At 56.9% G+C, this 24,941-nt stretch overlaps 6 protein-coding genes across 6 annotated transcripts; 5 read left to right on the top strand and 1 right to left on the bottom strand.

Annotated features, from left to right (window-relative positions):
* Positions 1–2,999: 2,999 nt before the first annotated feature.
* Positions 3,000–6,622, top strand: GMORB2_3898 (protein-serine/threonine kinase; the record flags this gene model as incomplete). The annotated part of the gene is made up of 2 exons (XM_035465874.1): positions 3,000–3,863; positions 4,046–6,622. The coding sequence occupies 2 exons, from the start codon at positions 3,000–3,002 to the stop codon at positions 6,620–6,622; spliced, it is 3,441 nt and encodes a 1,146-aa protein (XP_035323711.1).
* Positions 6,623–9,230: 2,608 nt separating this feature from the next.
* On the top strand, positions 9,231–11,709 carry GMORB2_3897 (Ca2+:H+ antiporter; the record flags this gene model as incomplete). Its single annotated transcript, XM_035465873.1, has 4 exons — positions 9,231–9,505; positions 9,710–9,917; positions 9,984–10,061; positions 10,123–11,709. The coding sequence occupies 4 exons, from the start codon at positions 9,231–9,233 to the stop codon at positions 11,707–11,709; spliced, it is 2,148 nt and encodes a 715-aa protein (XP_035323710.1).
* A 682-nt stretch (positions 11,710–12,391) lies between these two features.
* Positions 12,392–13,528, top strand: GMORB2_3896 (uncharacterized protein; the record flags this gene model as incomplete). Its single annotated transcript, XM_035465872.1, has 1 exon — positions 12,392–13,528. One exon carries the CDS (start codon positions 12,392–12,394, stop codon positions 13,526–13,528), a length of 1,137 nt encoding a protein of 378 aa, XP_035323709.1.
* A 698-nt stretch (positions 13,529–14,226) lies between these two features.
* GMORB2_3895 (PPP4R2) lies at positions 14,227–15,615 on the top strand (the record flags this gene model as incomplete). The annotated part of the gene is made up of 2 exons (XM_035465871.1): positions 14,227–14,818; positions 14,951–15,615. Coding segments are annotated over 2 exons (1,257 nt in total), but the record flags the coding sequence as incomplete, so codon positions are not given.
* Positions 15,616–16,151: 536 nt separating this feature from the next.
* Positions 16,152–20,216, bottom strand: GMORB2_3894 (DNA repair protein RAD50; the record flags this gene model as incomplete). Its single annotated transcript, XM_035465870.1, has 2 exons — positions 16,152–19,913; positions 19,962–20,216. 2 exons carry the CDS (start codon positions 20,214–20,216, stop codon positions 16,152–16,154), a joined length of 4,017 nt encoding a protein of 1,338 aa, XP_035323707.1.
* Positions 20,217–23,315: 3,099 nt separating this feature from the next.
* Positions 23,316–24,941, top strand: GMORB2_3893 (cutinase palindrome-binding protein; the record flags this gene model as incomplete). The annotated part of the gene is made up of 1 exon (XM_035465869.1): positions 23,316–24,941. One exon carries the CDS (start codon positions 23,316–23,318, stop codon positions 24,939–24,941), a length of 1,626 nt encoding a protein of 541 aa, XP_035323706.1.

Below are 24,941 nucleotides of genomic sequence, written 5' to 3'. Positions count from 1 at the left end.
GATGAGCTGTGAGGTGAGAGAAGGCCATGATGAGTACACTGTACGGGAGTGCCGATGCAGAGAACGACACAAAAGCTCATGTAACGGTAATGGCTTCTCTCACCTCGCGAGATGAGGTGTGAATTGCTGATGAAATTTACTACTCGTACAGTATTATTACTCGTAATACAGCCGGATCGCCCCAATTGCAATTTGCGCCATGGGGCCGATCACGAAGCGCATGAAACGCACGTCCCTGAAAGGACAAGGGTGTGCTCTGTATGGCTCCGTCTCACGAGCAGTTGGCCTAATAGCTGCGTACAGACTTGATGCTCGGTATTCATTACTCGTGAGTTGTTATACGGAGGATCGATACATGTAGAGCCGCGTTCAGGGTATCACCAAGACATTTTCTTCTTCTCTTCTGTCTTGCTGGGCATCATCGCTGATGACGGTAACGGAACGCCAATCGTAAGAGTGAGTATAACCATGATGGAATAGAAAGAGAGGGGAGAAGAGAAAGACAAGAGAAGAAAAGGACAGGTCTCTTGGAAAAACTTCCCCTGCATGCTGTAATATCGTCGAGTGCAGGGCGAGTCAATTGTTTGTATCCCCTTGCATCTTATCTGTCCGTGGCATGTGCATGATATGAGTGCATGATATTAGCAGGCAGGAAGCTCTACAGATTGCAGGTACGGAGTATCATATCAATACAGATGCAGCATTTTATCAGCGACTACGAAGAGTATCACTACATGCAATACTGGGTAATATAGGGGAGATGACGACAACGACAACAACGATCACAACAACCACGACAGCAGCAACAGCAGCAACGACAAAGGCCGCAACAGCTGATCGATACGCACAGCCATTACAGGCTCACTGCCCGTACTCACGGTACAGTGGGTGGGTGGGTGTACAGGTAATGGCAACGCCCTGAACCGACCCGACCCTAACAAAGTCCCGGCAGAATACGACGTAATGGTAGCAACCAGCAGCTGAGAGTGGCGCCCGCTGGTGTGGGGTAAGATTGCACCGCTTTATTGCTCCAGTGGGCGTGAGCTGAGGGTGTTGTTGACTCTGCTGAGCTGCCCGAGCGGCGAGGACTGCCCGGCACTTATCAGGTGCTGATTTTGGCGCTACCGTAGCTGGCCTTGAACAGTATCAAGTCCGGCCGATATTGGTAGCCCCGAGCTGTCACAGGTAATATATTATCGTACTTGCTCCGTACACATAGCGCATGCATCGCAGCGTATTATATCGTCTATCGTACGGTCACTGTAATGGTCCGGGCAGTGATGGAGAAGATGAAATGGAGCTGGACCGTCATACATGGTACATATAGATGCCATTGTATATATATATATATGTATATACAATGTATATATGTATATATATGATGATAACAATGATAATGATAATAGGTACATAGTACCCCTTCGAATCGTACGAGTGTCGACATATCAAGGGCTTGACTTGTTTGAACCGCCTTTCTCTCTCTCTCTCTCTCTCTCTCTTCTTCTGCTTCTTTTCTTTTCGTGTCGTGCGTGATAATACTCAATATCGATACTTGCTGCGCTCAAGAGTTCGCACTCAGTCTACGAGCACAAGTATCACCCTCACCTCCAGGTACATCTGGGCAGCCGCGAAACGAGGTACCGCACGCCACTGCACCGAGCCTGAAGACGACGAGGATACCGGCTGTGCACGCCGATGATGCCACATCAGCAACGGTGAAACGGCCACGAGGTACCCGACCACACAGGTACCCCTTACCCCTGGCGGTACCCGTAATTCATACCCGTCCCCCTCCCTCTCCTCCACCTCCCCTTGGCCCGCACCTTCATCTCCCGGAGCCTGGGCAATCTTACCAGAACCAGCGCCATCTCCATCAGAGGGAGGAGGGAGTACGAGTCGTACGGGTACCAGTGGGGAATCTGCTCCGGGACTTGTGCTCGTACTCGCTGTCCGTACTCTGGCCAGAGTATCACTACTCCGTACTGCTCATCAGAACCGACCGCTACAGGGTGTGCTGCCGCCGGTGGGCTCTGCTACATGTAATACGGGTCAACTGCTACGTATTGCAGCCTACAGGAACCGTCAAACGATGCGATATCAACATTCGCCAGACAGCGCCACGACTCTGACGGAGCAGCTAGGTACCCACGAGTCTAACCGCGTGCCTGACGGCATATAATACATGCCGGCTTTCGATCGCACTCGGTAACGTGCCTGCATCGCTCATCATGTCCGTATGCTGCATCGTATGCCATTGTAGGCTTGGTTAGGCTGCATCGCTGCTACTTACAGGTTTCAGTACCTGCAGTAATAGTGGCCTCTGATAGAATGTACCTGCGATAGTAGTGGCATAGCGCTGAAACTCGTACCTAGAGGAAAACCTAGAGGAAAGCACAGCCGTCGCACCTTCCCTCCCCTTCCCCAACCTCATTCAACCATCTCTCTTCTTCAGGTCTTCTTTTCTGTCTGCGGTGCCCGGCCCCCCCNCTTCTTCAGGTCTTCTTTTCTGTCTGCGGTGCCCGGCCCCCCCCCCCCCCCCCCCCCCCCCCCCCCCCCCCCCCCCCCCCCCCCCCCCCCCCCCCTTGTGTGCTCTTCTCTCTCATTTGCGTGGCAAGAATCACCACCTTTCTCTTGTCCAATTCCTTCATTCTTCTCTTCTCTAATTCGTTCCCTTTTCGCGACATAAGCGGCATTTCTTATACTCTTTTTTTTTTTTTTTTTTACAACGCGTCGACTGGTCTTTTGTTATCTCTCTTTTGCAGTTCCCACCCAGCCCTGCATTGTTTTTTTTTTCTCTCTTTCTACAGAGTAAACTTGCTCGCTTTATTATCCGCATCAGCTCAGCCCGAGCCACACAACCCCCCGTCTCAACCTGCATACGACGCACAGCCAGCTCTCCCTGACGCGTGCAGCAGCAGGAATAATAATAGCCCCTAGTCGCATCTGCTGGGAGACCTCGGTGCTGCGCTCACGTCAGCCTCGCAAAGCTGCCTCACAGCATGTCTTCCGCTGCTCTGCACCCAGCGCCCCATCAGTCAACTTCCCTGGCTTCACCGCCGCCTCTGGCCTTTGACAGCCGACAGCACTCGTCGCCCGCCGCCGAAGCGCATAATGCTCACATAGCCTCGACCACCACCGCCTCTTCCTCTTCCCCTTCCAGGCGTCCACCATCGCGCAAGACAAGCGCCGCCAACGGCTCCTCTCCCGTTGCCGACCCGGCCATGGCCTCTAGGCTCGGGAACAACTACCAGCAGCAGCAGCAGCAGCAGCAGCAGCAGCAGCAACCGCAGCATTCTTCGCATCACTCCGCCTCTGCCATGGGCCCTGCCGCCCCTCCACGGACCTCTTCCAACCAGCCCGCCCCGGACAGCACCCGGAGGATCTCCGACTTCACCGCCGACAGGGCTGCCTACACCTCGCGACACTCTCAGCCCGACCCTTCGGCCCGCACGCGCCACGATGCCCCGGAGAACGGCTACAGGTCCAAGCCGGCCAATGCCGCTTACTACCCTACCTACTCGACGACTGCGCCCCCGCCTGATGAACGGGAGGCTCACATACCCGCATCCGCCACCATGCCCATCCGCACACAACAGTCACAGCCCAAGCCGTCGCGCTCCGCCAACGACAACCCTGTCAGTGCCGTCGCCGACGCCGAAGGAGCCCGCATCCATCATGATGCCGCCGCACCACCCGTCGTCCCCAACGAAGAGCGGAGGGCCACTCGCAGCAGGCAAGACTATACCAGCCGGAGCGGTCACAAGGGGACGGTCAGGTTTGGCGACTTCATTCTCGGCAACACCATCGGCGAGGGTGAATTTGGTAAGGTCAAGCTCGGCTGGAAGCAGGATAGCAGCGCAGAGGTGAGTGACTTGCCCCCATGGTGCCGCAGCATGGCATTGTTTCTCTTCCTTCTCTACCCTTTCCGCTCTCTCCTCCAAACCGATACCCCTATTTTTTTCTTATTCTTCTTCTTTCGTAAAGAAATGTTTCTTATTATACCCCAAAGATCTCTAGAACCAACGGCTAACAGAACAAACACTAGGTCGCCATCAAGCTCATTAAGCGCGATTCGGTGGGCAGTAACCCCTCTCGGCTGGCCAAGATTCGCCGCGAAGTCACCATCCTGCGAGAGCTGCAGCATCCCAACATCGTGCAACTCATCGACATGGTCGAGACGGAACGGTATATCGGCATCATTCTCGAGTACGCATCTGGCGGCGAGCTGTTTGACTATATCCTCAACCACCGTTACCTAAAAGACCACTCGGCCCGCAGGCTGTTTGCCCAGCTTGTGTCTGGTGTCGGGTACCTGCACAAGAAGGGCATCGTCCACCGCGACCTCAAACTCGAGAACCTGCTCCTCGACCGAAACAGAAACATCATCATCACCGACTTTGGCTTCGCCAACACCTTTGACCCTAACGAGGAGCTCGACGAGGAGGAGGAGACGAATCTGAGCAACAGGGACTACGTCAAGCGGATAGGTCTCGACAAGGTCAAAGCCAACGGTATGAGGAAGGGCGACCTTATGCAGACCAGCTGCGGGAGCCCCTGCTACGCCGCTCCCGAGCTCGTGGTCAGCGACTGCCTCTACACTGGACGGAAGGTTGATGTCTGGAGCTGCGGTGTCATCCTCTACGCCATGCTCGCCGGATACCTGCCCTTTGACGACGACCCTGCCAACCCCGAGGGCGACAACATCAACCTCCTCTACAAGTACATAGTCAGCACCCCCCTCACGTTTCCCGAGTACGTCACCCCTCACGCCCGCGACCTCCTGCGCCGTATCCTGGTGCCCAACCCCCGAAAGCGAGCCGACCTGTTCGAGGTGGCCCGCCACAGCTGGCTCAGCGAATACTCCCACGTTGTCGAGTTCATCACCAGCTCTACCACGCTTCCGGGCGACGTCCAGAAGACCATCACCCAGCCCGACGACGCTGGCGACGCCCCCATGGTCCGCAGCTCCTCGGTCCGCGATGCTCACCGGCACAAGCCCCAGCCGCCCTCGGCCGTCGGCGGCCTGTCTAAGACGCACGGCAAGGTCGACGGCGTCGAGGTCGAGCCCGCCCAGCGCACGCCCAAGGATGCCAAGCGCCGCACCGTCCAGGTCGAGTACGTGGCCCCCACGACCCAGACCCAGCGCGGTGCCGACGCGGCGGCCTCGACATCAACCCCGCCTTCGCGGTCGGCTAACCCCCCGGTACCTTCCTCTTCTCGAATCCCCACCCTCGACAGCCTCGCCTCCTCGAGGGACAAGCCCCTCCCCAAGGACCCCCCGGTGTCCCGAGACGCCGCCGCCGCCGGACGTCCCGCCAGCTCCAGGCGCCCCCAGAGCTCGGCCACCACCGGCCCACGTGGTACCCGGGAACAGCGCTCCCACACGGAGAACTCGTACATTCCCACGTCGGTTTCGGCTGCCGCCAGGCCGCAGACGGGAGGGTCTATGTCCTCGGCCGCCTCCATGGGCTTTGGACCTTACGGACAGCCCGCGCCGCCTGCCGTGGCCGACACCAACGTCGAGGGGCGCATGTCGCAGCCCTTGCAGACGGGAGAGGCGGAGTCGCAGGGCCACCCCGGCATCGGCGTCCCTTCCCAATTCTCCAGGGTGTCAGGTGGCAGCCAGAGCCAAGGGGGTGCAGGCCGCGGCCACAAGAGGTCTACTACGATTGGCGATATCTCGACCAAGCTCCTCGGCCGCAGCGGGTCCATGTTTGGCAAGAAGCGGACAGACCCGAAGCAGCAGCAGTCGGACAAGTCGAGGAAATACCCACCTGTCAGCATGCAGCAGCCCATGTCCAACTCGAACAGGGAGGAGGCGGCACCGCGGCAGTCGACGGATTCCAAGCTCTCGCGGCGCTCGTTCTCGCTGGGGCTTGGCAAGAAGAGGAGCGGCAGCGTTGCCGGGTCGCAGACGTCGGCAGAGAAGCCGGAACGCCGAAGGTTCTCGCTCATCCCTGCCGGCTTCTCGCTCAAGGCGGTGGGTCTCGGTGGTAAGGATCAGCAGCAGCAGCAGCAGCAGCAGCGGCGGCCCTCGTCGCCCCCCCCCTGGGACTCGCAGACGGACCTGCCCGGCCATGACGGCAGGACAGTCGACACGCGGAGCCTGACGGCGCACGGCGACGGCAGGGGCAGCGGTGCTATGCTCGAATCGGGATACGGCAACAATAGCAACATGCCCCGGTCGCAGTCGTCGAACCAGTCCCGACATCAACGACACGCCTCGGCCCAGGTGGACACCAGGAGGCCCAGCGCCATCCCGCAGCACATGCAGCAGCAGCAGCAGCAGCAGCAGCAGCAGCAGCAGCCGGGCGCGACGAGTCGCCACCACTACTCGGGGTCGGAGTCGTCTATCGATGCGCGGCGGCCGCCTACGGAGCCGCAGATGAGCTCGCCGCGCCCCTACGACAGCGGCTACCCGAACTCGGAGACGCAATATTACCAGCGGTCGGAGACGTCAAGGAGCAACCGGGCGCCGGTGCTGCAGAAGAATGCCAAGAAGTTTACGGACGCGTACGGCCAGGACGAGTACCGCGGTCACGAAGGCAGCAGCGGAGCGGCCAAGCGGGTCATGGACTTTTTCAGGAGAAGAGGAAAGGCCCGTGGCGGTGAGGACAGGTGAGGACATGATGCCACGCGCACATGTCAGCATCACGAGCACGACCCTGCACATCTTCAGATCGGGGGAGCCGGCTTGATGGCGTGAAGAGTAGCAGGCAGGCAACTCTGCACACCGGCCTCAGCTCCGGGTGTTTTGGTCTCCCTGGTTCACTGCCCACGGTGCACAGCAACGGAAATCGGAGCCGGCGAGTGATTGGATCAAACACCCTAGACGACGTTGCGTCCTCCCCAAACAAGTCCAAGACTTGACCCGTTTCCGTCTGTTCCCTGGCCCCGGTAGGAGCATATGGAGCAGGCATGGAAGATGAGAGATAAAAGGCTTGGTTTATTCTAGTATATTAATTTCCCTTTGTTGTTCTTTGGTCAAGTTTTCTATTTCATCTCTTTTTCTCGTCTCATAATTTTAACTCTTTCTCGGTCAAATACTTTTTTTTTTTGGGAGGGCCCAAGGGGGGAGGGGGGAGGAAGGGATACTGGTGATGTGGTGATTGAGACGGGTTTGTTTTATAAGAGGGTAGAGTTGAAAAGATGTAAGCAGAGCGGCAGACATAAGAATGATGCGGCTACTGGTGGAGAGAAGTAGGAGAAGGAGAAGGAGAAGAGAGAGTAGCACTAAACGGGTAGTATATTTCTGATTTCGACTTTTCGTGGTGTTTTGTAAGAAGAGAAAAGAGATGAAATCCATCCGAGATAGCATGGATGGGTGGATGTCCTATGCCGTGCGGTTCTTCCTCTATACCTCTGCGATTTCTTTCTTTCTTTTTTTTTGTATATATCTGTCTTTTACCAATCCAATTGGAATGCAAGGACTTAGAGAAGGGAGGGGGGGGAGGGAGAGATGATTTTATATCGTATGCAAGTAACACGGTGTATTCTCCTTGACTTCTTGATGGTGGCCACGAGTCATGATATATAACACAGCATACGCCGAACGTTGGTGTATGTGCACGTGTAGGGCACCGAGGGATGTAGACTGGATGGGAGTGATGCACTCGTAGTTGTAAGAGAGAGAAGAAGAGGTGGTTGAGAGGTTGAGGAGAGCGGCAGATACGAACGAGACAGCTGAGGAAGAAGAAAAACATCGTAGTAGGCCTCGGCCCTGGCAGCCGTCCGCCGTCCCCGCCTGTTCCATGTTGGTCGGTATTATGGCCCGTACTGGGCCGTACTGGACTGTACTGGACCGTACATGTACGAGTATGGGGCGGAGTATGAGTACCGGTGCCGGGTTGCCGAGAGGGTCTGGGCTCGTAATATGTCTGAGTACTGAGCACTGAGCACCCAAGTCAGGGTTTATGGATCTGAGATTTGAGATTTTTTTTTTGGATTTTTTTTTGGATTTTTTTTCGTTCTTGGAGGGAAAGAAGAAGAAGAAAGAGAAAAAAAAGAAAGAAAAAATCCCGATCAATATGTCGAGGCCAATCACCTCCTCTTCTGTATCCAACCCGTAGGATGGGGGCCGGCAATGAGAGGAGGTTCTCGCACCCGTACGAGTAGTATAATGTTACGTCGTGATAGGCAACATGGATATAAGGAACAAATGTGGTCTTTCGATGATGCATGTACAGATGATGCTAGGACACAGTCACACGTGTAATCTCTGCTAGTATCAATACATATATATATATATATATGCATATATATGCATCGGTAGAGTGCCCACGATGCTGAACCGAACTGGGATGAAGGGGATTTTTTTTTTTTTTTTTTTTTTTGGCTGGGGAACTTGACCATCTACGATATAATATCACATGCATGGACATGAACCAGCAGAGTCAAGTAAACCATCATGATCCCATGCTTGAACACCTATCATCAGGCTCCCCCCATCAGGTCAACCTGCTTCAGCTTGCCTTCTCTCAGGTCTTGTTCTAGTAATACCTTTCTCTGGTAATGACCCCATCAAACTGTCTCACCCATACACCGTCACCTTGTCATGGTCCTACCATCATCATCCCTGCTTGTCTACCCCCTCCTCCTCCTCCTCATCATCTTCTTCTGCTTCTTCTTCTTTTTCTTCTTGTTCTTTTTCTTCTTCTTCTTCTTCTTCTTCTCCCGTTTTATTTCTATCTGATACGCGTGTTCTTCTTATTAATCTATATCTTGGTTTATCAACTTCTCTGAATATTTACAGACACAAGAAAACGGTATGCACCATCTTCATTTCTTGGCATTCTCTCCCTCCTTCCTTCTGATATCTAATTCTTCAATAATAACGACAACAGCAGCGACAGCAACAAGCAGCACTAAGACCATACTACAGACAAAAGGCGGGATTCTTTCTTTCTTTCTCTTCCTTATTCGTTTCTCTTTCCTCTTTTCTTTCTTTTTTCTTTTTTTTTTAAAAAAAAAAGAGGGCATCAGGCACAGCAGGCGGTTTCATGATTTGGGAATCTCCAACTGCAGGTTCCGGCAACACAGCCATCCTGCCCACACACTCCAACCAACACGACCACCATCACCGAGAGAAACACTGGCGAGCAGCGTCCCGAGCTCTGAGCGGTGACGAGCACGACAGAGGCACTGGCAAGGATGGCTCCCGGGAGGAGCATCGAGAGAACGCTCCGGCCGCTGCAGGGGTAGGCACGAGAGCACGGCGCCGCCGGTCAATCATGACCAGGCTCAACCGCTCCTTCAGGAGGTCGGCATGGCACATCGTCACATACAGCTGGATCAACGTCCTGCTGGTATTCGTGCCCGTCGGCATCGGGGCCGCCTACTCTGGCGTCGTCCACGGCGGCGTCGTCTTCGCCCTCAACTGCCTTGCCCTCGTGCCGCTGTCGGCCCTGCTGGCTCATGCTACCGAGACGGTGTCGAGCGGCATGGGCGATGCGCTGGGGGCGTTGATGAACGTGACCTTTGGGAATGCCGTCGAGTTGGTCCTATTGTATGCCCTGTCCCTCTTGGCTCCCCTCTCAACCTGCTTCTCTGCTGACCATCTCGATAGCTTGTGAGCTTCCGCCATGACGTGTACGGAGAGGGCGAGGTATCGTTGCTGACCGGTAGGCTGCCATGTTCAGACTGTCTCTGTACAAGGTATGTGGGATGGGTGCATCGGCTGAACGCCCTTACCGCCCGTGAAGATGTGAAGATGTGAAGATGCTGACGCTGAGAGGCAGAACAAGATCAGAATCGTCCAGGCCTCCCTGCTGGGAAGCATCCTGGCCAATCTGCTGCTGATCCTAGGCATGTGCTTTCTGCTCGGCGGATTGCGATACCAGGAGCAGCTCTACAATCCCACCATAACACAGATGAGCGCCTGTCTGCTCAGCCTGAGCGTCATCAGCCTCGTACTTCCGGTAAGGCTGGAAGGAGAAGGGAGAAGATGTCCATGGTGAGGACCCGACTGATCTCATCCCTGTCAGACCACCTTCCACGCCGCCTTCAGAGATAACAAGCATGCCGAAGAGCAATCGCTCAAGATCAGCCGAGGAACCAGCGTTGTACGTCCGATACCTCCCGCCCGTGACTACAGAGACCGGAGACCACTGACCGGAGATCCAGATCCTCCTCGTCGTCTACGCCATCTTCGTCTTCTTCCAGCTCAAGTCCCACGCCCACCTGTACGAGTCGATGCCCCGGCACATCGTCGACGCCGAAGCAACCCCCGGACCGGCAGCCACCTGGCTCGACCCCCAGCAGCAGCAGCAGCAGCAGCAGCAGAAGAAGAAGAAGGAGAAGGAGAAGAAGAAGAAGAAGAAGAACCGTTCCAGCTCCGCCTCGGACTCGGACTCGGACTCGGACTCCTCTGACCCGGACTCGGATTCTTGCCGCTGCTCCGACACGGACTGCCCCGCCAGCTCGCGCGACGACAACGACCTCGGCCGACGAGTGAGGAGGGGCTCTAGATCTGCCAGGGGCAGGAGGCCCGGCTCCTCGTCAGGGAGCGGGGCCGGAGATGCCAGCAGGTCGCGCAGCTCCTCCGTCACGGTGACGAACACCCGACCTGCGACGCGCGAGGGCGGCCGAGTCGAGGGGGATGGAAGTGACCCGTGGGCCACGTGGAGGCGGTTGAGCAGGACGGACAGGAAGAAGAGGAGAAAGGATGAGAGACGGCGGCGCAGACCATGCCGCGGCCGCCGCGACCGTGGAAAGGGCCGGGCAGAGGACATACCGGATCTGGAGCTACCGCCTCCGCAGAAGGATTCGCTCGGCACCAGCCCTGTCCAGCTGGGGAGGCTGCACCCCTTCCACGACTGCGAAGGGCAGGGCGTCCCCGGGCCCTCGTCCTCACGCATGATCCCGCTCCGGAGGCTACGCGGCTTCACGCCGGCATCGTTCCTCACCACGTCCAAATCCGACGGCGCCCTGGGCGACGACACTCCGCGGCTGCACGGCGGCGAAGAAGAAGAAGAGTCCAGGCAGTTTCCCCGGCGGCCACTACCGCTGACGCTGACGCTGACGCGGCACTCGCACCCCGCGGCCAGCCCGGTCCTCCCGGCCCCCCGATCGTCGGCGATCGTCCGCCCCAACCGGCTGTCGGCTAGGACCATGGTCGGCGGGGCGGCGACGCTGCAGGGGTACGTGAAGGAAGAGACGCCAGAGGAGAAGCTGGGACGGCCCGCGGCCCTGGCGCTCATCGCCGTGGCGACGGTGCTGGTGGTGCTGTGCGCCGAGTCGCTGGTGTCGTCGATCGAGGAGGTGACGCGCGCGACGTCGATGGGTGAGACCTTTGTCGGGCTCATCATCCTGCCCATCGTGGGCAACGCGGCCGAGCACATCACGTCCATCGCGGTGGCGATGCGGAACAAGATGGACCTGGCCATCGGCGTGTCCATCGGGAGCTCCATCCAGATATCCCTGCTCGTCACGCCGCTCGTAGTCATCCTCGGCTGGGCCCTCGGCAGGGACATGTCGCTGTACTTTCCCCTCTTCGAGACAATGTGCCTCTTCCTCTCGGCCTTCATCGTCAACTTCCTCGTCCTCGACGGGAGGAGCAACTACATGGAGGGGGCTCTGCTGTGCGCCGTGTACCTCATCATCGGCGTCGTCGCCTTCTTCTACCCGGAGGGCGAAGATGCGAATGAGTGGGAGGGGGGTGGGGGGGTTACCCAGACCGTTGAGACGGTCAAGATGTTGCTGTCTAGATGATGTTACCCCCCCCCCCCCCCCCTCCTTTCTCCTTCCTCTCCTCTCCTTTTTTTTTTTCCCTTTTTCTTTTCAACTTCATATTCTCTCTCTGTGGCTTTCCCAATAGGTTTTTTTTTAATTATCGTTTGAATCTTGTTTCCCCTTGCGTAGCTAAGTCTTCGTATTTACGTGTGAGGAAAGCTTCGTCTTTCTTTCTCTGTTACTTGGCTCTCTCTCTCTCTCTCTCTCTCCCTTTTTTTCCTCCTTTTTCTCTTTCGTACATCTTTGGTCTTTTCTGTTTGATCATCATTAGACCGAGTATCGCTCTTTGTATAATATATATAATCGGTCTGTTTTCTCTCTCTCTCTTTCCTCTAGTGTTTAGCGTTTGGGTTTTCGAGGGATATATATATATATAGAGAGAGAGAGAGAGAAGGAGGAGTTTGAGAGATAGTCGGAAGGGAAAAGAACCCCCCCCAATCTCCTAGACGATAATATCATAAAGTTGAAATGGCCTGTTGAGGTGGTCGGAATTGAGAAATGAACATGGTCAAGAGGGATGAGCATGCCTGCTTACATGTTGATGTACAAGTTGAAGAAGGCTAGTGTTGACCAACCTCGAATTCTCAACTTGTACATGCCTTCCCACGGACAAGAATCAAGAATCACCCAAACATACAGGCCAAAGAAAAAAAAGAAAACAATGCCCTTTTGGCCAAGAAAAAAGTACAAGGCCGATGAGCCATCGCCATCGCCAGACTCAGGATCAAGACCATACCGAGCGGAAAAGGCCCCGCCATACAGCTACGACCCCTCACCATCGTCATCGTCATCATGGACATCACCCCCACCACCATCATCGACGACGGCAAACCTCCATCAGCAGCAGCAGCAGCAGCAGAAGCAGCAGTCCGAACCACCACCGTACACGGAAAGCAGCCACGACTGGCAGACAGCCGTACCCGACACGTCGCTCTTCCCCCCTCCGCCAGCCATCTTCAGCGGCTACGACGCGTCCCCGGCGACCAACGCCTCGGAGGAGGAGGCCAGGCTGGGCGAGCAGTGGTGCGAGGATCACCCCCTGTCGGAGGGGTCCGTGTTGACGGTCGACACTGCCGGTAGCAGCAGCATCAGGACGATACGTCTCATGGAACCGGCCGGATTCAAGGGCCAGCTCACCTGGTTGGGAGGGGGCACGTGGCGGGTCAGGACGGCGCGCGGGTCGCCGGACCGTTGCCTCATCAGCTATCCGCCCCTGTACCACGCTCACCCTTCCTCTCACCACCACGATCCCCTTGCGGGCGAGAGGAGGAGGAGGAGCAGCAGCAGGACGGGTGACGGCGAGATGAGGACCAGGTCAATCTACTACGAAGTACGCGTGCTGCCGGACTCGCCAGAGGTGACGGTGGCGCTGGGTCTGACGGCCCTGCCCTACCCGTCGTTCCGCATGCCGGGGTGGCACAGGGGCAGCCTGGCCGTGCACGGCGACGACGGCCACCGTTTCGTGAACGACTGCTGGGGTGGGAGGGAGTTTACCGGTCCGTTCAGCCGCGGGGAGACGCTCGGCCTCGGGCTGACGGTCAGATCGGACGGCGGCGGCGGTGGAGAGAGCGAGAAGGTGAAGGAGAAGGCTGCGTCGTTGACCGTGGACGTCTTCTTTACGAGAAACGGTCATGTCGTGGGTGGGTGGAACATTCACGAGGAGACGGACGCACAGTCTGATCGACCAGTTACCGGACTCGAGGGTCTCCATGACCTCTGTGCTGCCGTGGGCACGTATGATGGTGTCGGTGTCGATGTTGTTTTTGATCCGGCTGCCTGGCTGTACAAGGGTATTTGAGGGGGGGAGGGGGGAGGTTTTAAGAATCTTCTTCTTCTTCTTCTTCTTCTATTCCACCGAAAAAGGTATGAGATGAAATAAATAAATAATACCACATCATTGATGTCGAATCTGCTGTTATATCAACTTGTTGATACATGTTGTAATATATCATGTAGTAATACTACCCTTGTTTTTCTTAGCACCAAGTATTAATCTGTAGAGCCCGTAATACTAGATCTGATTCCCTTGGTGCAATGGAACCTTTCCCCACCAGACCGCATTCTCTCTCTCTCTCTCTCTCCCTCCCTCTCTCCCTCCCTCTCTCTCTCTCTCCACATCCCTTCCAACCTCAAAATCTCACGCGTGGCAACGCAACCACGGGCTTTAATCGATAAAGAAGAAGGACACCCGCTCATCATGGATGTAGACAGCGATAACGAGCAGCTCACAAAGGCCTTTCATGGCGGCACAATTGACAAGTAAAGCCCGCCGCCCTCTTTCTCCTTCTTCTTTTTGATTTCCTTTTTTTAATGACGTTGTCCTACAACAGACCACGCGCCGGGCGCTGACTCTTGATCTAGAAGCGACTGGCCCGACCTACGCGCAGACATGATTGCCCGTCTTGACAAGGTGAACAGAAAGACGAAGATCCGATGCAGCCAGCACAAAACATAACCCCCCCCCCCCATCTCAACGCTAACTCGCCAATACACCAGATCGCCCGCCATGAGTTCCCCATACCCAAACTTCCGCCGCCGCGACCCTTACCGATCCCCCATGTCAACTCGGACGGCCGGTTGACATCTCCGCTACCGTCGCCTGCGCGCGGCGGTGACGACGACGACGACGACGACGGCGAGGAAGGGCATTCGTCACCCCGACCGCCGATATATCAGCAGCTCGAACCGGGACAGCTCCCTCAGCAGCTGGAGGCGATGCTAACCGGCATCACGTCTCACCTCGAGACCTTCAAGACGCACCCGCCGCATACAATCCAGCGGCTGTCGGAGCTCCTGCTGCAGCCGCGCAGGCACTACAAGTCCCTGACGCCGTACCTCCACGCCTTCGACCGCGTGGTCATGGTGACGTCCGGGGCGGACACGTACCCGCTGCCGCCGGCCGACCTGTCGACCAACGGTAGCTCCGACCCGGCCGCTTCCGTAGCCTGGAGCAACCCGACGTCTGGTTCACTCGGGTCGGACGAGGCCCTGGGTGGCGCCCTGCTCACGCCGATCCCATGGCTCCCGTCCAACAGGAGGGACTCTCTATCGATGGATGATGACAATAATGAGGAAAATGATGGTGATGGTGAGGAAGAGGAGGAAGATCAGGAAGAAGATCAGGCAGAAGGACAAGAACAGGAACAAGAAGATCAGGCGCGAGGGAAAGATGGTCTGTCATTGTCAGTAGAATCATCCTCAGCATCATCGTCAACAGCAGGAGCGGCGGCGCAGATCCACAGCGAGAGCACGGAGAAGATTGAAGGCCCGAACGGCATGGGAAGCATGGAGACGGTCTCAGTCAGCGTCAACGGGGTACCCTCTACCGGTCGCGCGGTCAGGGGTATCACCCAAGGTGAGCTCCTGCGCCAGGAGCAGTGCGCCGGTGTCGTACCCGTCAGTCAGCTGCCGCGCACGCAACAGCATGCGGAGAAGCGTGACGTCGTCGGCCGGGATCGCCGAAGCAAGGATGACGGCGACGATGACGACGATGACGATGACGACGACGACGACAGTGAAGATGATGGCGACGGTCACATGTCCGAGGATAGAGAAGGAGGACTAAAAGAAGTAGAGGAACAAGAAGAGGAGGAGCCTCATGCGAGGGGACCGGAGGAGATTGGCGTCAACGATACGGGCCCCCAGAGCGCAACGGCAAGTCAACTTGCCGGACAGGGCGGTCTTGACACCCAGGCTATCGACGTCGAGGCCGCGGTGGGTAGGAAACACGACGACGACGACGACGACGACGCCGACGACGACAACGCGTCCGCCTCCTCGGCCGTGGCGGGGTCTAAGCGTGAGGCTGATGAGGCTGGTGAGCCGGTCAGCAAGGTTCAAAAGGTTGAGAGTGGAGGGGAAGATGATGTCGACATGGACAATTGACCTTGTCCTGTCCTCTTTCTCTATCCATCATTCCCATTTACCTGTTCCTTTTTTTTTCTTTTTCCTAGAATTGTATGATACCCCCCCAAAAAAAACCTCTCGGGGAACTGGATTGGGATTTATCGGGCGAATATCTGTTTTCTTCTCTTCCTGGCTTTCTTCAACTTTCTTTTCCTTTTTTTTATAAAAAAAAAGATATTTTTCCTGCTGTTTTTACTTTTCCTGCTTTTGTTTTGTTTTGTTTTGTTTTGTTTTCATGTTCACACATCATCACGAGACTATATTACAGTTCAAGAATCACGAATTACCATCTTCTCATCACTACGGAGATGCGATTGTATTGTGTACACGATCAAGGCCAGACTAGAAAAAAAAAGTAAGAAGAGAAAAAACCCATGTTACAAGATGTCAACCCTGCCCCTCACAACAACGCCCAGATGCAGTAAAAGACGGGAGGAAATGAGGAGGAAAGAGAGAAAGGAGGGAAAGAGAAAAGAGGGAGAGAGAAAAGAGGGAGAGGGAGAGAGAGGGACAGACTAAAAAATCTTGGTGATACTCTCCCTGGAAATGACACTGTTCTGCCTCTCATCCCTCCTGACCCTGAAGAAGCTATCGCAGAAATCGCTGCAGCGCATGTGCCGCAGAAACTCCTCGTCGTGCGTGATTACGATGAGCTGGAAGTTGGACTGGGCCTGCCTGGCGCGGATGATGGCGTGCAGGCTCTCGGCCAGGGACTTGATGTTGTCCCTGTCCAGGTTGGTTGTGGGTTCGTCGAGGGCGACGAGCCCGCAGTTGACGCCGAACGACTCGGCCAGGGCGAGGCGGACGATGATGCTGGCCAGCACCTTCTGGCCCGCCGAGCATCGGCCCCTCATGTCCATCTCCGTGTCCTGCTTGACCATGCACAGACGGTAGTTGTAGTTGCGGCGGGCGCCGGCCGCGCCTGCGGTGGCGGAGGCAGAGGAGCCAGACGACGGCGTCTCGCTGCTGTTGTCGGATCGGATGAGGATGGTGTCGATGTCGGTGCCCTGGTACGTCGTCTGCCAGAGCTCGCCGGCTATGCGGTTCACCTCGGCCATCTTCATGGAGTGGAACTGCATGACGGCGCGGTCGACGGCGGCGCTGCACTGCGCCAGGTCCTCGATGGCCGCCTTGGTCGTCTCCGCCCGGATGTGCGACTCGCGGTACCGCGCCTTGGCGTCCTTGTAGTCCATCTCCCACTCCTGCAGGAGCCGGTCCAGCTCCTCGTCCTTGGTCTTCATCGTCCCCATCACCGACCCGCGCTCGGCAAAGAGCCGGTTCGACCGGTTCTCCAGCGACCGCGCCTCCGACTGCAGCCGCTCGTAGTCGTCGTGCGCGTTACGCTCCTCCAGCGACGCAATGTCCGCCCGCAGCGTGTCTAGCATCCGCAGGTGTCGCCGGTAGTTGAGGTTGTCGCGTATGTTCTTCTTCTTGCTATCCCCGCTGTCCATATCCTCGCGCAGCTTGTTGGTCCGCCGCGTCAGGTCGTCAATGTCCGCCTTGCCCCGGGCGATCGACGCCTCCAGCGCCGCGATCGCCCGCTGGTTCGACGCCAGGTTCGACGCCCCGCCCCGGTTCACGTAGTCTTGTATGTCCGCCTCCACCATGCGCAGCTCGCTCACCGAGCTGGCAATCTCGTCGCGCTCGCTGGCCACGCGCTGCTCTCGATCCCGCCCGCGGCTGAGCGTCTCGTCCCGCGCCGACTTCGCCTCGGCCATCTCCGGCTCGATGGTCTCCAGGTCGGCGTCGGCGCGCTGGATCGTCTCGCGCTGCTGTCCGAGGTCGTCCTTGAGCGACTGGATCTGGACCTGTATGTCCCGCTTCTTGTCCAGCTGGCTCGTGGCCGAGCTTATCTGGTTGCGCAGCTCGCTCCTCTCCAGCTCCAGTGTGCTGATCTGGTCCTTGGCGCGCTGCCTGTCCGCCGACAGCTTGGTGATCTTGGACTTGACCGCCCGTATCTGCTCGCTGATCGTGGCCTGCAGCTCGTGGATCTCCTCGGCGCTCCGGGTGGCCCCCCCTGACGCCTGCTGGGACTGGATGCGCTCCACTTGGCCCTCCGAGTCCTTGATATCCCTGACGATCTGCGCGAGGTTCAGGACTGTCTTGGACAGGTCGTCAATGTCCCTCTTCCTGTCCACCTCCGACGACACGGCGGACTCCTGCTCCTCCAGCTGCCTCTCCAGTGCATCGTGCTCGCTCTCGAGAGACTTCAGATCTCTCTGGAGCGCCGGCAGCTCGGAGCACAGCCTCTCATACGTGTCAAACATGGGGCGGACCGCGCGTAGCGCTTCAAGGTTGGCGGTGGCCTCCTTCAAGTCCTCCTCCGTCTCCGCCTTGCCGTTGGGGTCGAGGTTCTTCTCAATCTTCTTCTGCAGCCGGTCAATGGCCGCGCGCTGGCTCTCTTCGAACTTGCGGTCGCACAGGAGGCACGTCTTCTTGGTGTTGAGGACGCGCCTGCACTTTTCGTAGTAGTCAACGAGAGCGCCAAAGAGACTGATCTCGTTCCGGAGGTCATCGACCGCCGTCTCCAGGGACGACATCTCTTCGTTGTAGTCCTCGATGATGGCGTTCTCGCGAACCTTCTGGAGGGCAGCGACAACCTCCTGCTTGCACCTGGCACTCTCCCGCCCGTTCCTGTCCACCGACTCCTTGGCATTCCTGAGTCGGTAGTCGACCTTCTGGAGCGTCTCCCTCGCAGCCTCGCGGAGCTTGGTAGCCTCGTCGACTTTACGCGTCTGTTCCCGGAGAGTGGCTTGGAATTTGCCGTCGAGGGTTTCGGGCTCCCAGCCATCACCGACGACGGCGGAGAGCTTTGTCCGCCACGTGCTGGTGAGCGTGTCCAACCTCCGCCTGCGGTCGGCCAGCTCCTTCTTGCGGTAGTCGAGCTGCGCACGCTCAGACGCAAGGCGGGTGGATTCGACGAGCTCGCGGCCCAGCTTGTCGCTCTCCGCCTCGAGGCCTCGGAGCCTCTCGTTCTCATCTGACAGATGCCGGTCCCAGTTGGCGTCGTCAAACTCGTGCTGGAACCTGACCAGCCTACCGCCGAGGTCCTCAAGCTGACCGTCGAGGAGGGCCTTGGCACCTTCGTCGACCTCGATCTTGCTGGACTCGTTTTGCAGGACACTGGCCCTCTTGTCGATGGCTCCCATGCGCTGCTTGGCCATGACGCGGTCCTGGGTCCTCGCAGCCTTGCGGCCCTCGAGCTGGGTGATGACGCTGGTGGCTCTGTCGAGCTCGGCCGAGTTCTCCTTTTGAATGCGCTCGAGATCGCGCTTCTTCTCGTCGAGTAGCTTCTGGATGCGCTCGTTGAAGGACCGGATCTGCTGGTCGGACAGGTCGCCGTCGAAGCCCCTGAAGTTGTACTTTTGGGCGCTGCCGTGCACCATCTCGACGCGGGCGCTGAGCTGACGGTCGTACTTGTCCTTGTCGGACTGGTGCTTTCCCTGCTCAGCCAGCTTGGCGTTGAGATTCCTCTGCGCCTCGGCAAGTTCCTTCTGGAGCTCGCTGTACTGGGCCTTGTTCTGCTCGGCCTCCTGCTGGAAGCCCTGGATCCTCTCCTCGTACTGGGCAAGCGACGCTTCGAGCGAAGCTTCGTCGTCGTGGAGCTCCTCAATGGTCTGGCGCAGCTCGTCGACGGCGTCCTGGCGGTACTCGAGCTGCTCGCGCTTGTTGCTCAGGTTCTGGACAATCTGCAGGAAGCTGTTGGCCTGCTCATGCTTGTCGCGAATCCTATCCTGCGTCTCCTCCATGTCGGCCGTCAGCCGCTCGCACTTTTCACGGGCAGCCTCGATCTCGGCCTGGAGGCCGGTCATGCGCTTCTCGGCGCGCTCGCCTCGGTCCTTGTTGATCTTGTTGTGGGCCTCGTCGTTCTGCAGCTTGCCAAGCTGCTCGACCTGCTTCTTTCGGAGGACTTTCAGGTTCTCGATGACCTTGGTATACTTGAGGGCCTCGAATATCTCGTCGAACCGCTTCTTGAGGGCGGCAGGCTCGCTCAGCGGCCAGAGCGACTCGTCCTGGTGGCAGAAGATGACGGCGTCAAGGATGGCCGGCGAGACACCTAGGCGTTCGGGTATCATCTCGTCGAGCTGGGCCTGCCGCGTTGACGTGGTGGTGCGCTCGCCATTGTTGACCACGACAAGCGAGCAATCGAGCGTCTTCTGCGACCGGGTCGTCTTCTTGGCCGTGAGCTGAAGGCTTCGGGTGGCGACGTGCTGGCGGCCGTTGATGGACTGGAACTGTAGTTTGACCTGGGCCATGACCTCTTTTTCTCCGCAGAGCTATAGGAATGGTCAGTGATGAGTCGCGGAGGGCCTCCGCGCCGAGACCAGATATTGGGGTGGGAGCGTTGTTGGTGGTGTTCGCGGTAGACATGCCTTGGGATCGTGAATGAAGGCACCGCCCTTGCTGTTGGGAGGTAGCTCTCCGGTAGTGGCATACTTGAGACACTCGATGATGGTCGTCTTTCCGGATCCGTTGTAGCCAACAATCAGGGTGAGGGGCGAGTAGAATTGTATAGCTTCGCGGACAGACGGGCTGAAGGAGCGGACTCCCGAGATGGACAGCTTGTCGATCTTGGACATGATGGGCGTGCTAGAGGCAGAGGCGCCTGTCTCCGTCTCCGGGTTATCAACAGGATGTCACCCCCAGGTGCTTGATCTCTCCAAGCCTTTGTTATCTACACACACACACACACACACACACACACAGGCACACAGGCACAGACAGTACGCTCTCTCTCGCTCTCCGAATCGGCCGGCGGGCTGATGGATTGTGCACTGCAGGACGCGATTGCCTACGCATCTGGGGACGACGCGTGGGGACGGGTGATTTAGTGCTGATGCGTGCTCACGTGAATAGATGGATTATTATCTGAAGGAAGAAAAGCACAAGCCAATCAGTTTTACTGGAGGACTTGCTTCACGTAATACTGCCACCAGAACAGCAGACTACAACCATGGAGTGATATTGACGAGATTTAGCGTTCTCGTAATCGAAATCCCTTGGGAGTAGCAGCACTATAATGCGAAGCTCTGGACCTAGGTACAAGGCTGATCGGATGGGTGGATAAGGTGCGGGAACGCTGAGAGAAAGCTGCGTTGAAGCCTGAATGTCAGGGTCAGGGTTCAGGGTCGTGGCCAGGTGTCAAGACTCAATAGTGATACTACCTACTCATTACCACTCGTACTCCGTAGTAATAATATGGTGAGACAGCCAGACAGATTGGAGGTTGGTTTAGCTCTAGACTCGGCTTCGGAGAGACGTGCGACGCCGCTGTCTCGCGCTGTCTCGCGGCCCAGGAGTATTAATTCCACGAACAGAACGGGGCTGACGGCATTATCCTCAGAGGATCGACCATTGTATCGACTGCAACAAGGCACTTTCAGCCATGGCTTCACTACTCTGCCCCAGCGTCTCTCTCGGCTTAGATGAAGGAGGGTGGCGAGTGGAAGTGGCGAGTGGCAAAAGAGCGGATAGTGCGCCACAGTGCGGCTCTACCGGCTGTCAGTGGCTGGAGGGCACAAGGTTTATGTTGGTACGAAGTAATCTGTAGTCTGGTAGTGATATATATTAGTGGTAATATGTATTGCTCGTAGTAGAATTAGTGGGTAATAATACCTGTACACGCAAAAATGATTGTAGGATCAGCCAACTAAAAAGCTCCCCCGAGAGGGAAAAAAAAAGGAAAAAAAAAATAAAAATAGAAGGAAGCAGAAAATGGAACTTTTTCGTCCCCAAACCCATTTTGGGTTTGACGACAATTGATAGGACTGGAGTCATCCTGTCATACACTCATATTCGCACTCGTTGTAGTCAAAGGGCGGGAATTAAGTCTCCGAACCCGGCGCTACTGGTAGCTGGACGGGCACAGGGTATGAGTCCCTAGAGAATATCATTGATAGTGATAATAGCACGTTGAAGCAACACTGATGCCTGCTGCTACCGTCGATACGCAGTGACATTTTCTCTGTATTAGTAATAAGATTACCTGTTATTGCTCGTACAGCGGCAAAAACAAGGTCCCGGACGAGGTTCTGCGGAGTTCGCTTTCAGACACACAGATGGCAAGTTTAGTTCCAAAGCCAAAGGCGAAAAGAGGAACCAGCATTGGACGGTCAATATGCAGGCAGTTGAATAGTAGCGACAGCCTGGGTCTCATCTATTGGGATACATGTACCGTAGTATGTGTAATTCTACTACTACTGCTACTACCAGCCAGTCACGGTAGTATATTACCACTAGTGGATCTGTAATCTGTAGATCTCGTCACGTCCAGTAGATATACATGCCATGCTGTATTATATGCCAAAGCCGAAAACCCTCAAAAGAGCTTGGTTGGAGGACCAACAACATGAGATGGAAAGAGCGGAGGTCAGCGGGGAAGACCTGAAAGGCTCAAAGAGGAGGAGGCGCGGGGCGGAAAAAAAATAAAAAAAGGCAAGGGAAAAAGAAGAGGAAAAAGAGGGGACCCAGACCAGCCAAGGCCAAGGGCCAAGTTGCCAAGGGAAAGGAAAAAAAAAAAGACCAGAAAGTTGCAGTGAAGGAGAAAAATCCCATTTTGACCAAAATCGCATTCAGGTCCAAAACTTACCAGCAGATTCCTCCTTCCCTAGTAAAGAGCAGTATTATTGGCAGCACCAACGCACATTTCCTCTCTCTCTCTCTCTCTCTCTCTCTCACAAACACTCTCTTCCTTCTCCCTCTCTCTGCCGAGCACCTCTTTGACCTTATCTTACCAGCAGATTCCTCCTTCCCTAGTAAAGAGCAGTATTATTGGCAGCACCCACACACATTTCCTCTCTCTCTCTCTCTCTCTCTCTCTCACAAACACTCTCTTCCTTCTCCCTCTCTCTGCCGAGCACCTCTTTGACCTTATCTTTTCTCTTTCCTTTATTCCTATCACTACTTTTTGTTTCCCCTCTCTCCCTCTTTTCCTCTCTCTCTCTACTCTCTCTCTCTCTCTCTTCCCCTGTCCCTCACTGCTACCCCTCCAACTCACTCATGCACCTGCAGAGGGGGAGACTTTGCTTGTCTCAATTCAACCTGCAGCCCACAGCCTAGCAGACTTGGTTCTGCTCGACATCCTACTCCATTCTGTCTCTGTCTCACCGATCTCGTCACATTCACACACACCAGCACTTGCGCCGTGTTCCGACTGCCGTCCCTCATCGGTCCGCCCATCTTCCTACTACGACTGCTACGACTGCTACGACTGCTACGACTGCTACTACTATTACTACTGCTGCTGCTGCTGCTGCTGCTGCTATTGCTACTACTACTATTATCGCTACCTCTACTAGTAGTATTGCCACCTCATACGGCTGCCGTCAGTGCTACTAGTACCTCTACTATCATTACTAGTATCATTGCGTACAGTCCTTCTTTCGTCTTTCGCCACATTGTAGCACTCATTACTTCTCCATCTGCCATCTCCCGTTCCGAAAAAGAAGAAAGAAAAAACCAACAACAACAACAACGACACAGGGTCCAGACCCTTTTCACCCCGCCAATATCTTTCCTCTTCCATACAGCTCTCCCGTGTGATTGGGGGGTATCCACATCCATCCCACCTCTTGAGATACCTCTGGAGAACCCCTCCAAGCTCTCGATACTGCCGGTGCCTTACCCTCGCCAATGCACCCGCAGAACCTCTGCTTGCGTACCGCTGCACCACGGTCATCATGGCACACGCTCCTCCACATCCGCCCGACGGCAGTGGCGCTGGCGCCAGAGGAGGACCGGGAGCTCTATATGGCTTTTCCGACTTTGACTTCGGCTCTTTCCAGGACATGACCGGCCAGACGCATGCCTCCTCGACCATGCCCATGGGCGACGCCGGCAACGCTCTCATGCTCGACAGCACCATGCTCGACTCGTTCACCGACATGCCCATCGACTTTGATCCCATCGACGGGAATGCCATGGCCGGCTTTGGCCCCGCCGGCTTGGATCCTGCTGCCACCAACGCCGCCGCCGAAAACCCTCCCGTCGCCGGCCCGATCGATAACAGCGCCGACGTCGCCGCCGTCGCCGCTGTCGCCGCCGCCGAGAACCAGTTTAACATTACCGCCAACAACGTCCCCGGCGCCGGCCCCTTGCCCGTAGCCTCGTTCGGCCAGGCCGGCACGGCCGGCGGTGGAACTGGCGGCAGCGGCGGCAGCACGGCCCTGACCGAGTTCACCAAGCGCCGCAATTGGCCCGCCAAGGTCATTGAGGAGGTCAGGGACCTGGTGCACATACTCGACGCGGACGGCCGGGTCAAGTATTCCTCGCCCAGCGTGACAGCCCTGCTGGGCTACGCGCCCGAAGACGTGCAAGACCGCCTGCTCAAGGACCTGATCCATCCGGGCGACCAGGGCGTCTTCGTGTCGGAGCTCAACGAGTCGATAGCGTCGGGCGCCTCCATGCGCATCTTCTACCGCATGCGCAAGAGCGACCAGTCGTACGTCGTTCTCGAGGCCACCGGCCACGCCCACATCGCTGCGGCCAAGTACGCCCCCAACCCGAACAACCAGTCGCCCTTCTGCCAGGCTGTATTCGTCATGGCCAGGCCCTATCCCACCAAGAATGCCGGTCTGCTCGACTCGTTCCTCGAGCACAAGGTGGAGAATGAGCGCCTCAAGCGCCGCATAGCCGAGCTGCGCATGGAGGAGGACGCCGAAAATGACGAGGCGCACAGGGACTGGCTCCAACGGAGGGAGTCGGATATATCTCAGTCGGGCAGCTTATCCAGGACCTCGGCCTCGGCCTCGGCCGACGGGTCTCGTACCGAGCGCGCAAACGCATCTGCTGCCGCCCTCAACGGTCCCCTGACCAGGGAGAACCTAGAGGGTGCATTCAGCAACGGCAACCGTCCGGACTCGCTGCGTGACAAGATGGTGCGGTACGAGGGCGCCTACACGGATACCATCGAGATGCTCACGGGCCTGCGATACGTCGAGGGGGAGCGGAGCAGAGGTATAACCACGGGCAACGCCAGCCCGACCTTGATCAAGGGGGATGCCGGTATTGCCATTCCGGTTGATAGGGATCCCAGGACGGGCGAGAAGAAGAAGAAGCTCAAGGCGTCGGAGGAATATGTCTGCACCGACTGTGGTATGGTTCCCCTCCCCTCCCTCTCACCCTCACACGTGCGCACCCTCTCTTCTCCGGGAACCAAGACTGACAAGGACCAAATAGGCACCCTCGACTCCCCCGAATGGCGAAAGGGCCCCAACGGACCGAAGACCCTGTGCAACGCCTGCGGTCTGCGCTGGGCGAAGAAGGAGAAGAAGAAGAATACCGGAAACAGCCATGCGCCTCCCTAG

Source organism: Geosmithia morbida (assembly GCF_012550715.1).
Source record: "Geosmithia morbida isolate 1262 chromosome Unknown scaffold_2, whole genome shotgun sequence".
NCBI classification, from domain to species: Eukaryota; Fungi; Ascomycota; class Sordariomycetes; order Hypocreales; family Bionectriaceae; genus Geosmithia; species Geosmithia morbida.
This window is presented reverse-complemented; position numbering and strand designations above follow the sequence as displayed.